This window comes from Lampris incognitus, chromosome 4 (genome assembly GCF_029633865.1).
Source record: "Lampris incognitus isolate fLamInc1 chromosome 4, fLamInc1.hap2, whole genome shotgun sequence".
Lineage (NCBI taxonomy): Eukaryota > Metazoa > Chordata > Actinopteri > Lampriformes > Lampridae > Lampris > Lampris incognitus.
Genome location: NC_079214.1, coordinates 28,782,845 through 28,797,449, shown reverse-complemented (window position 1 = coordinate 28,797,449; position 14,605 = coordinate 28,782,845). Strand labels below are relative to the sequence as shown.

The following is a 14,605-nucleotide window of genomic DNA, read 5'->3' as shown; positions in this document are numbered from 1 at the left end:
TTTTTTTCCACAAGCCCAAATCATGATATAACAAATCCCCTTTAAGGAAAACACAGAGAACACATTGCTTATCCCCATAACTAGCCACCTTGTTGTATTCAAAAATATGGGCCCCTATTATCTCCCACCAAAACACAGTGAATAAGGATGAATCCTAGTGGCTCAGGGATGAAGTTACTCTCAATCATGGGCACGTTTATTTTCTCCCTTCTTTACCCTGTTTAGATAGCGGTCTGCAGATTTGGCATCATTTGGCTTCTCTTTGTCCCCCCAGTCCTCACAGTGTATTAGACATCCAGAGTTTGCTCTGCCTCTTCCTCTCTGTTGTAACGGGCTAGATGGCAGACATTTAGGTTAGGATACGTTTTTTTTTCTTTTTAACTGTGTCAGGTGACAACTTATAATGACATCAAACTAGGACACTACGGACTTTAAAGTACGGCCCAGGTCCACTGTAAAACTGAAAGCACATTAGCATGTTATGAACAATTTCCATCCTCCATCCTGTACGTTGTGGGAATGAGACCAGGATGAGTGAGGAGGGGGCAATTTTATTATGGTTACACATAACCAATGGTAACAGACATGGATAGCGCTAGCCTGTAATATTTCACAAATCCCAAACAAATCCAAATAAACCGTAATTTGCAGTTTCTAATAAGATTGTCCCTTCCTTATTTGTTATCCTTGAGCCAACACAGGAAATAACTTTGGCACATTGTGCAAGAGACGTAAACATTTCATCATCAGATTACAATGTGGTGCTGGACTACAGTGAGAAACTTAATTATTACTGTTTTTCTTTGCTCCATATCTCGTAAAAATAATGAAAAATAAAACTGCAAAATTTTCATCCTTACAAGAATAAGACTAATTTGAAAAGAAAGGGGCTTTAAAAGAATATATGAATCACTTTTGCAGACAGTATTGCCATGGTTAGTCATGCGTGGTCTGGTGATTATGCATATGCTGCCATTGGATGCTTTTCACATGGTTTAGCAAGGGCAGGGCCAAATCACCACTCATAACCTTGGACTGAAAGAAATACAGTACAATTTCAAACAATAACTCTGTTGGCAAATAAACTCTGCTGGCAATAAGTTGAACAAATGATTCACTGACTGTACAATGTTTGGTTTAAACTGACTCTACTTAGTACTTGGTATTCCTATGTTGAAATTAGCAACACAGCCCTATTTGGCCCCATGGTGGATACCAACCAAATAGCAGTACGCCTTGGGAAAACCTTACTGGTCCGACAGGTTAATAAATATGCCAGCGCTAACCCCGTTTGTCCCCATGGTGGAAACTAGGCTAATAAGGCAATAACCAAAGTTCCCCAGCTGCTGTCAATCACAAACCTCAGGCTTTCTGGTAAAACACAAGATGTGAAGCATGGGAAAGGAAAGCGACAGTACAAAAACAGTTTCACAGACACCAGAACCAGAAATCCAAAGAGAGAGAGATCCAAAAGTACATTTGGCACCAAGCACTTGGTCCCTCATGTGTCTTTTTCCTATTTCTTGTTGCATGGTGTTTCTTGATCTGTCATTTGATAGGGAAGATGTCGCACACACACCACTAAAAAAAACAGTTACATGTCCCACTTATTAACACTGACGATGGGCCAGATGCTTGATGATAGTCTCTCCCTGGTTTGGGGTCACTGAATACACCATAGACAAATGCATCCAAACATCAACATCTGTGGACATAGCGAGGGAGGCATTTGAAAAATGCTGCATGCATGTGGGTAGCACAACAGGATAGATAAAGGAAAAAAAAAGAAGAATTTGAAACCAGGAGACTACGATGTACACGCAACTGGCTCATTTACAAGTCTGGTCATATTTTTCTAGCTTAACAGATGGGGATAAAATGAGGCATGCATTTAGATTTGGAACAAAATGCGCTCTGGAATTAATCCTGGCACCAGGGAGAAAATAGTTTGGCTGAGCTGGATTGTGGAATGACCGCTAAGTATGGGCTCCTATGGGTCAAGACAGCTACACTGGACCAGTGAAATACTCTGAGCATCTGTTGTAAGTGGTGCCGGATTGGGTGAAGTCTGCACAATCGGTTGTGTTCGTTAGGTTCTCCGGTGTGAAACAAAGCCAAATCTTCCTAAGGAGTATCTGAAGAGACTGCAGAGTGTTAGGACTAATGAGGACAATTCACTTCAATGTCCCACTCAATTCATTAACCATGAGAGGGAAGTCAAATAGAAATTATGACAACATACTGAAAAAGCTTAGGAATAATTAGACTTTTTTTTTTTTTTTTAGAAAAAGATTTCTCCCGACTAAAACTTTAATGGTTAGCTGTCCTCCCAAACTGATTGAGAACAAAGTGAGCCAACCCCGTAAACCTGGTTCAGACTGGATACTGGTCATCATGGCCAAATAAAAGGGGGAAACACAGAGAGGGATATGGGCACGTCTCTCCCCAACCTGACACCGATGGGCCCTGTGCCTGGCAACATGACAGTCAAACCCGGAAACCCATCAAGTCACAGGACAGCCATTTTTACCAGAGGTGCAAATTCAGCCAAGCTTTCCAATTCCACTACTTACAGTTGGTTGTATTGACAAAAATAGGTTAAGATTAGGCATGATGTAAATAAAAACAAATACAAATGATGGAAAATGACAGAAAACAGGAAATGATGGAAAAAGAGACATTTAGGTAAGAGACATTTAGGTATAACGTACAACAAACATGGCAGTCTTTGTCAGATAGAAAGTTCAGTAAAAAAAATTTCTTTTTTATCAATAATGAATGTTGTGTGTTTTGTGTGTTTTTGTGTGAGAGAAACAGTGAAATAAACAGAGAAATAAAGAGAATACGTTTCAAGAACACTTATGGCTACAGCCTCTTTATGGAATAACCAAAAGTCAAAACCAAACAGGACTTTCTTTGTTATGCATGTTTTCAACGGTTGATTTTCTTGGTTGATTATTTAGTTGCCTAGAAGCTGCCAAATGATGTCATTCCAAGTACAATCATTACAAATTTCCCAAAACACCCCACAATAAATCAAAGGTAATCTATAATTAAATCCCTAGGAGTAGTATAGTAGGCAGAGACTAGTGGTGTATTGGATTCATATAAAAAGTGTTAAGACTTTGGCCTTTAAATCAGATTTAAGTACAAGTACTTGGTTACAGTAAATGTAGCAAATACACAGAAACTGTAATTTATGACATTCTAATGATGCTGAAATTATTCATCTCATTACATTATTGAAAAAAAAAACATCAGGGCCCCCAAATATTCCATGTCATAATTTTTTTTTTCAGTAGATGTTTAACACTGAGTGCATACAGAAAAGCTTTAAGGGTTTATTTTCCAAGGACAAAAAAAAAGAAAGAAAAAAAAAGAGTATTGGTTCCCCTCTAGAAGAGAATGATTTTGTATGGACAGTATAAAACCTTGTTTCTCCAAACCTTCGGAACAGAACGGTCTACCAAACAGACATAATGAGACAAATACATTGATGCAGTTACACTATTGTGCATTATAGTTGTGGACTTGCTTTGTGATGCATGCAGATAAATGTACTTCACTGCAAATTTAACTGTGCAGAACATTTTGAGAAAAAATGTGCATGCACATGTAATATACCACAAGTAAACTTTGGTCTGTACTTTCAATGCAAAATGCTTTTTGGAATATTTCTATTTGATCGCACAACCTCTGTTTCAGTGGTATAATAAACAAGGTTTTACTCTGTCAAACATCTAAAGATTCTGATGGTGAATCACAACACCAAATTTTCCCATGAGTGCTTCATTATCGAAGAGCCAAAAAGAATTTGTCAGTAACCCATGAAATAATGCTCCCAGACATTGAATTAAAAATGTTTATCTAACAATTAGGGTGGCCAAGTCCTGCTAACAATTATGTGCCATGTTTTCTAAACTTCATTTGAAAGATTTTTCCACACCATCAATGAATAATGGGGGGGGGGGGAGCCCGATCGGCAAGCATCTTCCTGCAAGTATCCAAGACATTCTGCTGAATGGTGCATCATCCATCCATCTGCCCTTGCACTCTGGGAAACCACTAGGGCTGTTTATTATAAATATTCTACAGCAGCCTGCCATAGTTCTGCAAAACTGACTCATAACTCACTGCCAAGTATCCAAATCTACTGCAGTTACTTTTATTTTTCTTTTTTTTAAATAGTTTGGCATCTTCCCAAGGTGAGGTTACAAATGCTATAGCCAGCCATTTTGAGTCAGCTGTTAGTTTTAGAGAGGCAACTACAACATGGCATTCTGGGTACAATCCAACAATAGGTTCTCCATAATCGCCCACCACGTCCATGACAATTCAAACATGATTGTTAGACTGTAAGCTTCCTATCAAGGCAATCCAGTTAAAAGGTAAGGAAATCATTTGTACAGAAAACGAATAATTGTATACTCAAATCACTCTCAAGAGAAGAGCCAGAGATTTACAGGAGGGTGTGTGAAGAAAATGTAATTTCTATTCGGTCACTTGATTACTTTACAGTATAGTAGGAGCACAAAATACCCTCCTGACAGCTGTATGGAAAAGAAAAGCAATATAATTTTTAGACTTAAGTTATTTCCCCAGTGATGTAAAAAAAAAAACTTGATTAATAACTGATTTTGTGTGTGTATGTTCCTTTAAAAGACAGAATGGTGGAGAAGTGAAGATACCATAGCAGCCAGTGCTACAGTCTCAAGAAAAACAGCCAATCCACTCGCTGGGCCTGAAGACACTTTCTGGTTACTGGAATTCCACTTCCTGGTTACCGGAATTTCACTTTCTGGTTGAATCTGTAATAAACCCAACACCCCCAGACAGGAAGCTCTTTCTCTCTACCCCTCCATCCACCAGAGACAGAGGACCCACAGACACACACTGTATGAAAAACTGTATGGAGAAAAAAAATCCACAAAACAAAAAATTTCTCTCCCTCTCTCTCATCCGTGTCAGTAAAGCATGAGCATGTCATGGATGAATGAATGAGAGGCAAAGCTCAGTGCATAGAGTCTGTTCACTCCCTTCATGCAAGCAGAACCAAACTACAACAAAATGTCAATCAAACTAGAGCCTAACCTCACCATAACCACAACCTAAATAAAAAAAACCTCTTCTGTCTGTCTGCTGTCACAGCCACTGGCTCAGTGGGGAATATTGTGTTTTTACATTCCAAACAATGAGAGAGCACCAGAGAGAAGTTACGACACCAGCAATGACAACAAAGAACATCCTTTTCTCCCCATTTTTTTGGAGAAAAAGAAAAGTTGTCTTGAAACTCGATCAAGAATCAACATTAAGAAATAGAAATAGAAGAAAACAAAATAATTAAAGTAAAAATGTTCTATTCCATTTCACCAGCGATGAAAACAAAAAATAAGGGGGGGGAATCACTCATCCATCACTCACATCGGCATCTATTGATGAAAATACTGAGGTATGTGGTTTGGATGGAAAGTATCTTCATTGCCATCATAATCATCATCATCAATGTGATCATCACCATCCCCATTCATCCTCAAATAGTTTCCCGTTTCCTCCAATAAGGTCTAAAAGCCCCTCCCCTTGGAGGCGTGGCTCTTGGGAGAGGGGGTAAAAGAACAGCGTGAAAAAACCTGCCCCATTAAGCAGGAGGAGGAAACAAATGAAGAAGAGGAAGAAGAGAAGGAGGAAGAAGGATGTCTTTCCTTTTATCCATTCGTCCATTGTTTCCTGTGTTTGTATCCATCTTTCTGTCTTCCCATCTGTGTCCTTGTCTCTCTTCATCTTTGTGTGTGTATCTGGAGCATCCTCGATCATTGCAAATTGAGGGTGAACTTCCACTGTTGGTTGAGGCTGGGGCTGCAAACCTCCACGGTGAGCCCCCCCATCCTGGCACTGCGGCTGTCCAGACATAGGTTACTACCCACGTGACGAAGCTTCGAGTTGGACTCAATCTGCTCCCATTTCTAGATACATATACAAGTATAATATATGAATACACATGTATACACAGGAGAGAGAGCAATAGTGCAAAAGCATAATCCTATAAAACATTCTCAACAAGTTGGGGGAAAAAAATCCATGTCTGACCAGTGAGCCACCTCTCAGATGAGGATTTGTGTCTTTGTGAGTGTGCATGTGCAAGTCTCTTCCCTCTTACCTGTCTGCTATCATTCTCTCTACAGCCCTGTAATTTGATAAGGGAGCCAGCCGTTCTGTCTACTACAGTAAGACACAGGTCCATGTGTTTAACAGATTTATCCTTGGTCAGGGCCCACTCCTACAGGAGAATATAATTATGCACATATTAGTTTACACACACACACACACACACACACACACACACACACACACACACACACACACGTCTGCCCACATGAATACACACTCACCCATAAACATAAATAAAGATGCGAATCCACACACCTCAATTTAGACGTGTTCCTTCTAAAGTGTAGTTTTGCAGCCAGCATCGTGGCTAACCCGGCACAAAATGTGGCCTTGCTGGCGCTATACATGCTATAAACCTGCCCATGAGTACTGTGTTATCTTTTTTGTCAACACAAGGACTAAATTAGTTTTTGAATATAAAATCAAGTCAAAATCAAATCAAAGTTCTATCAGACAGTAACCGTTAAAATGAGCAACCACCAATTCAAATCTGATTTGGATATTCTGAAGTAGCTTAAATAGTCTTAAATACAGCAATTAAATGGAAAGCTGCAGGATTCCAGCATTGGGCCCTATCAAACTGTACCCGCACAGATTGTTCACTTTTGTTGTATACAAAAGCAAAGCTAAAGCACACAATTAAGCTCAAATCAACTTTAACCATATAGCCCTTTAAAAACAAAAAACTTGACATCACAAGCAAAACGACAATGTGAGGATGATCAACGGTTCAAGAGATGACCAGGTGTGGTTGAAGAAAGTGTATTCACCAGCTGTATTCTCCTTTATTGCACCCCCAGGATTGTCAATACCTCTCACCACACACGCCACCACTTGCCACCCAGGTGACTCTAGAGCAAAGATCTGATTGGCTGACCTGTGTGTGTCGTCGAGGTAACACTACCTGGTTGCCTCCAGCATTGTGGCATTCATAGACGCCCACCACCCCGTCAGCGAAATGACCAAGGGTGTCTAGACAGTTTCCTCCTTGCTGCAAGGCTCCAAATGCTATATCCTGATGGTCTGGGACCCTAAACACACACACACACACACACACACACGCACACACACACACACACACACACACACACACACACACACACACACACACACACACACACACAGATTAAGTTATGGCTGTGAAAAATAGCAGGTTTATAATTGACTTTTAATTCCTATCTCAAATTTCATTCCATTACTTGATATGTAAAATCATGGTTTTTCTTACCGTAGTTCAGGGTAAACATTCTCTAAGTACCATTTAAATGGCTTACAGTGGAGTCTCTTCTTCATCTCCAAGCGGCTCTGGATGCTAAGAGACAGAGATGAATAGAGAGGAAATTACAGCTGCCAGCAGAACCTCCCCTTGACAGAAATAGTTGAAATGTAGCCCCACATGACCCTTACTTGAAGCAAGGAAGAGAACCACACAGGCATATCCAAGGGCACATCCTTTACAGCAGATAACTGCTCTTTAGGTTGGGATGGAGATGGATATTGAGGGTGCCTCTCTTTGTCTAGGATGTTAGTAAACCATGCCTAACTTGGTACGAAGTGAGAGTTCATGCAGCAGAGAGGGTCGTACAACGCAGATGGGTGCAAAAATTCAAAAATAAAACATGAGAGGGCCTGTAACTGGTATGTAGAGTCAATTCATAAAGGTACTTACTTGCCGTAGGGGACGTTTCTGGCTGAGGGGACAGCAGCATAATAGAAGTTTTTAAATTCATCCATCCACACCTCGGCTGCTCTCCTTGTATTCCTAAGAAGGGAGTGGAGGGAAGGAGAGGGATGAGGAAAGATGAGGAAAGAAAGAGGAACAGAGAGAGATGCAGAGAGTGAGGGGAAAGGGAGAGCAAGAGAGATAATTTGATGTATGAAACAGAGTGTTCCATGGCTGCAGTTCTCAGACAGACAAGTCATTTCTTTTGCAGACACATTGCATTTGTTTTGCGTTATTTTCATTTAGGTGAGCACACACACATTTGAGAGCTTCCTGCAGTGGCTGAAAAAAACTCGCCTTGCAGCACAGGCACTGCAGGAAACACATACACTCATGCACACACTTGATGTGCGTGCGCGTGCACGCGCATGTGCACACACACGCGCACACACACACACACACACACACACACACACATACACACACACACACGCACAGTAACCTTTTTGCCCTCAACTTTTAATTCCACTTAGAACCACAGGAGGGAAAGCTTCAGCTTGAGAGAAAAAAGGCTGCGCCTCTGTGAAACAATCTTCCCTATCTTTTTTTTCCCCTCACCATGCTCATTAGTACTGTTGTTCCCATTTTTATTATGTCTCAACTCATACTGGAAGTCATGCTCTCTGGATTCTTGAATTCTAACTTGTTTAAGGAGGGGACATTGCTTTTGTCAGGACAATGACGGGATTACAGAAATTCTTTCATCAGCTCGCTGTTGTGCAACAGATTTGTAAGAGTTTCATCCAAGAATGCTTAGTATTTTTAAGTTTATTTCAGCATTTAAACACATGCTAGGTTTAGAAAGCTGCCCGTGTGTTGTGTGTGTGTGTGTGTTGTGTGCATTACCTGGCAAATACAGTCCCGCTGCCCCCAGGAAAGGTATATGGGTGTTGCTTTCTGAAGACATGGCCGACTCTACTGCAAGGGATGATCTCTAGACTGCCACCACACTGCCACACACGAAATGAGATCTCTGGAGCACACACACAAAACACCATATAAATACATATACACCCTTCTCAAAACTTTACATACTGTATTAACCAACCAATGAATCCTGCCACTGTCTGACAAAACCAACAGTCATTTCAAGAGGACTACCCATAAACCACACTAGACTCTTGATAGTCTTGAAATTTCATGTTTTCTCTCTACATTTTATAAATTTCTTGATCTCTGCAAAAACTCAGTTTTAACTGCGCTCTACTTTCTCAGAGACAAGATACCAAGTCCAGTTGCACTTGATTCAACTCCTTTGGATAACCATGACCTGGATGAATGAGAACATTCACAGTCACTTTCTCAGAGGTAATATGGAGTCCATTGTTAGCTAAACGAGTACAAGTATCTGAGATTAAACTTAGCTTTGAATCATCATACTGCTCCCACAGTGTCTCAAGACAGGCTCGGATAACAACCAGCAGTTGTTTACTGCTAGCAGTTGCCTCACAGACTTTAATAAAAAAATCAATACAAAAAAAAGCTGCTATCAATCTACTACGCCGGATTCACTGTGTTCTGCTCATCCAGGGTTCAATTCAATTCATACTTCACTTCATCAATATTGCATCCACAATTTCTCCTTATTAGATCAGCTGTACTGGAGAATCCCCTGCTGTCCTCCGTTTTAAGCAGAGAATGTACTTTTAAAAGCTTCAGACATGAGTCAGCCAATCAGAACTGAGGACCAGGATCTGTTCCGTAAGTTTCTTTCTAGCCAGATGAATGCTGGGCCCAGCATCCATCAAAATGCTAATGGATCCCCCTAATTTTATCATGTTCTTTAATATAATCTAGTGATCTGGTCACGGTGCCAAGCACATTCTTTGTACTTAATTTTCCTTGCCTAATCTCACAAGAGAGAAGACATACTACAAGTCAGAAGGAATTTCTGATATCTGAGCAAAAACAACCATGTGTACAACCCTTTCAAGTAAGCACGCTGCAACCTGCTTACTTTAAAAAAATAACTTGTATGGAAATATTATACATGTATAGAATATATAATAATCCTATATACTTTATTCTGTTTCAACGGTGTTCAGATTTATTTCATTATAGTTCAGCTTACCCAGGTTTTCTCCACCCCATACGTCCATCATCATGTCATACTTTCCCAGCAGCTCAAAGTACTCCTTATCCATCACGAACAGACCACCCGCTATCATAGGAGTCCTGCAGAGAGAGATGGAGAGAGAGGGAACCAGAGGGTGAGCAAAGGGAAAAGTATTAGCACATGTGTCTACACATCTGTATGAATGAATGTTTGTGTGTGCAATTTTGAAATTAATGTTTGTGTGTGTGTGTGTGTCTCACTTGATAGGAGCAATAGGGTTTCCTTGTCTTGCCCTCCTCTGCTCCAGGGTCATGTAGTCCCATTTAAACACCAGGTTCCAGTCAAAACCTTAAGACAGATAAAAAAAACATGCACACGTGCCCACAAACACACACAAGCACAAACATGGACCAAAGTTACACAGCTGATTATTGTAACTTTCATTAAGTGTAAGAATTATAGAGGACTACGTATATGAACGTATGTTTGTGTGTGCAAGTGTGTTTTTGCTTGTGTGTGTAGCACCTTACCTCCCTTTAGATCCGCTGAAGCTCCGACATACTGGAAGTTGTCCATGTTGATGACATCGATAATCGGAGAAACTACCCTTGTCTTATCCTGTGAGGTTGGTGGCATCGGGGACAGTCACAGAGGGAAAAAAAGAAATGTCACTTTTTTTGGTCCAGGATCAAATCAGCTTAATATCACGTTGCTTTAAAAGAACGGGACTTGTTAAAACATAATACTATATTTCTGCTCTTGTCATACAGGTACGGATAAACAGCATTGCAAACTATTTTCAATCCTCATCTGTGGTACAAGACCAAAATCAAAACACATCTGCTTGTGTCACATGTCCTAGCTAAGTTACTGATCATTAGCAGTGCATTTACTGGTATTTCTTTCTTTTTTTTCTTTTTTTTGTGGATCCCCCCCCCCTTTTCCTCCTCAATTGCATCTGGCCAGTTATCCCACTCTTCCAAGCCGTCCACTCTGCCGATCCGGGGAGGGCTGCAGACTACCACATGACTCCTCCGATACATGTAGAGTTGCCAGTCGCTTCTTTTCACTTGACAGTGAGGAGTTTCACCAGGGGAATATAGCACGTGGGAGGATCACACCATTTCCCCCAGTCCCCCCCCCCCGAACAGGCGCCCCGACCGACCAGAGGAGGTGCTAGTGCAGCGACCAGGACACATACCCACATCTGGCTTCCCACCCGCAGACACGGCCAATTGTGTCTGTAAGGACGCCCGACCAAGCCGGAGACAACACGGGGATTTGAACTGGCGATCCCTGTGTTGGTAGGCAGCAGAATAGACCACCACACCATCCAGACACCTCATTTACTGGTATTTCGTTGACAATGCATCATTTGATTTACAAGAAAAAAACAGACTGGTTTCTTTGAACCAAAGCTTTGCCATCAGGTAGCAAAGCCGCTGTTTGTAACTGGTTTAGAGTCAGCATAAGGATTGTTACTGGTAGGACTAAAAGTACAACATTAAAAGAACATCACACACAATCCTGCTGGCCTAACGGGACACCCAGATGTAAACAGAGTTGCAGTCGTATTGTGGTAAAGAGCTACATTTCTTTAACTTTTTATGACCAACTTGGGCGTCTGGGTGGCGTTGTGGTCTATTCCGTTGCCTACCAACACGGGGATCACCGGTTCGAATCCTCGCGTTACCTCCGGCTTGGTCGGGTGCCCCTACAGACACAATTGGCCTTGTCTGCAGGTGAGAAGCTGGATGTGGGTATGTGGGAGGGGGAACTGGGGGGAATAGTGTGATCCTACCACACGCTATGTCCCCCTGGCGAAACGCCTCACTGTCAGGTGAAAAGAAGCAGCTGGCGACTCCACATGTATCAGAGGAGGCATGTGGTAGTCTGCAGTCCTCCCCGGATCAGCAGAGGGGGTGGAGCAGTGACCGGGACAGCTCGGAAAATAGGGTAATTGGCCAAGTACAATTGGGGAGAGGAGGGGGGAAAAACAACTTTTTATGACCCACTTATGGTACCCAGCAAAGAAGGGATCCATTCAGAAACACTATTTATTTATTTATTCATTTGTTTATTTATTTACTCCTGGGACAGATGGGCCCCATAGAAGATGTGAGTCTATGTGTGCATGTCTGTGTTTAAAAAAAAAGTTTAAAAAAAAGTGCAATAACTCATTAGCTATTGACATCTTCTGTAACATTAAGACATCACATGTGGTCATAAACCAATTAAGGCATACCTCCGAGTTCAGAAACAGTCACGTAAACACCTTTTTCTCATTATCTTTATCAGGGTAAGGTTAAAATCTGAGAAAACTTAATTGCCTACATTCTTGCTCAATCTTGATTTAATCTTGATTTATTGGTGGACGTATACATCTTGTTCGGGCTTGTTCTGACTTTTTGAAAAAACTTCATGTGAAAGGTCACCAGGCGCAGTCAACTAGTTTGTTTTTTTTTAATGAAAAAAGTGAAAATGGCTAACAGCTAAGTCCTTTTGATAATGTATCAAGAATGAAAAAAAATAAAAAAGATAGGCGGAGAAAATGAATATGCTTGCTTGGACTGCCACAAGTAGGCAGAGACAATTACGAGGAAGGACATGTCTTGGAAGAGGACATCATTATGTTGGTAGTAAAAGATAAACCACAGACAGATAAATAAAATCTGATTAAAAGTGGATTATGGTAACAGTTTTTGGGAAATTGTGTTATTTAAAACAATGGAAACACTTTAATCAAAATATTGCCTTAAATTACTCCCGGTGTACATGCAAACATACACATGGACCAAAAAGTTTTGTCCGTGACATCCACACACACAAATCAAAAGCAGTCTTAACAAGGTGCCATTTCTGAATGTTGTGCCAGCTTGAGACAAGTGTTCAAACAATTAAATCCTTTTCATTTTCCTTTTCTATGCAGTGTGAGCAGTGCCTGGTGAAGCAACAGGGCCGACTAAAGAAACCGATTCAAAACAGTAACATTTACCCTTACTTCTTAAGCTTTTTACCAATAATGATTTAAAAGTCTTTGGAGGAAGAAGGCAAACAGTGCGCTTTCTCAGTTGCAGGAGATGTGCCCATCGGGGTACTGTGGCTGTCAGTGTCATGATCTTCATCAATGTGTCACAACAACCAAGCTGCTCTAACAATGCTCTTTTTCTTTCCTCTTTCCTGTCACCTTTATTTGTTTCTAGCTCTTACAATTCCCTCTTTTCATTCCTTACTTTCTGTAAATGCATGTACATGTTCCAGTAATGCATGCAAGCCTGTGTTTGTGTGTGCACGTGTGTGCGTGCATGCATGTGTGTACCTCGGCAACTCTTTCCAGCAGTGGCTCTAGCCAGTGGTCATTGCATTCGCAGTGAGAGTCGAGGAAGGTGAGAACTGAAGCTGTGGCAGCGTCTGCACCTCGCACCCTGGACCGCATCAGGCCTGACAAAAACAAGCCGGTTACAATATTATCAGCAACTTTTACTTTAGATAGCAAAAAGGACCGACAGAAACAGGCAGCTGGGCAGACTTAATGAGCTTCTTACTGCCAAAAGGACTATTCCTGCATTTCAATGTGATTTTTTTTTTTTTTGCCTGGGAGTTATCCAAAATCCAGCTGAAAGTGGAGCGAATGTTGTTTTTTTTTTTTTTCTTGGGAATAAAGCCATTTACAAAATTTACAAGCTGCTGATGCTTAACTAACAGGAACCATAGGGGAATTCAGTGTTGCAGAACTCATGACCAAATCCTTTGAAACTGTCATCAACAAATGCCAGTTTTGCACAAAATTGGGATATTTGCACTAAATTTGCCCATGACGAAAGATGTGTGAAAGATACGTTGATTTATCACATGAGGGCATGACGAACCCCGGAACTGCTTTTGCTTGAAGGTGTTTAAACTTTTTTTCCCTGTTTCTCTTCTTACCCTCTCTCCGGTCATTTCTCAGCACTCGCACCTTCTCTATTTTCCCCAGCAGGGCTCCATCCTCAGCTAGTGTACCAAGAGACACACACACACACATGCATACACACACATAAATAAATATTATACAAGGTACATAATCTTGATGCAATGGGCATTTTCCTGGTGGCCTACGTCTTTAGAGAAACACCTGTAGTCATAACGCAACACAGTTAATGTTGGTATTTTTGTAATTACAAAATAATTGGGAGCTCATATTATTATTGCTCCCATGCCGAATGAATGAACATGCAAAATGTGCATCCAACCTGCAAATCACTGTTCAGTCACAGTGTAAAAGAGTTGGTGTCACTGTCAAGCTGTGTAATGTTCCTCACTGGTATCGAATTGTAAGATAAATATAGCGTGAAGAAAGCAAAGGTGTTTCCAAACTTTGGGAGTAATATGCAATATGATGAAAGCAATTCATAATAATGCAGGACAATGACCCCATCAACAATTTTAAATTGTACCAACTTTAGTGTTAAAACCTCATCACTGTGACAGGTCTAGGACTACATAACCCATCTCATTTACACACATTTATATTTAGATGGTTTCACAAAATGATGGCTTCTTACAGGTGCATGTTTTCAGGGGATTGTGATTACATTACTTACGGTTGTCACTGTAGTCATCAACCAGAATAATCTCTTTGACTAAGTGTGTGGGGCTTTTCTTCAGGACACTGAACAGAG

General features: G+C 40.9%; 1 protein-coding gene across 1 annotated transcript in view; it reads right to left on the bottom strand.

Moving 5' to 3' along the window:
* Positions 1 to 5,547: 5,547 nt before the first annotated feature.
* galnt2 (UDP-N-acetyl-alpha-D-galactosamine:polypeptide N-acetylgalactosaminyltransferase 2) overlaps positions 5,548 to 14,605 on the bottom strand; it is a 62,210-nt gene continuing 53,152 nt past the window's right edge. The window contains exons 5-16 of the mRNA XM_056278803.1: positions 14,528 to 14,595; positions 13,872 to 13,937; positions 13,264 to 13,385; positions 10,475 to 10,562; positions 10,205 to 10,292; positions 9,960 to 10,063; positions 8,735 to 8,861; positions 7,835 to 7,927; positions 7,394 to 7,477; positions 7,070 to 7,196; positions 6,155 to 6,274; positions 5,548 to 5,960 (exon numbers count right to left, since the gene is read on the bottom strand). Of these exons, the coding sequence (XP_056134778.1) occupies positions 5,808 to 5,960; positions 6,155 to 6,274; positions 7,070 to 7,196; positions 7,394 to 7,477; positions 7,835 to 7,927; positions 8,735 to 8,861; positions 9,960 to 10,063; positions 10,205 to 10,292; positions 10,475 to 10,562; positions 13,264 to 13,385; positions 13,872 to 13,937; positions 14,528 to 14,595 (1,240 nt within the window). The 3' untranslated portion in view covers positions 5,548 to 5,807. The remainder of the gene's footprint in view (positions 5,961 to 6,154; positions 6,275 to 7,069; positions 7,197 to 7,393; positions 7,478 to 7,834; positions 7,928 to 8,734; positions 8,862 to 9,959; positions 10,064 to 10,204; positions 10,293 to 10,474; positions 10,563 to 13,263; positions 13,386 to 13,871; positions 13,938 to 14,527; positions 14,596 to 14,605) is intronic.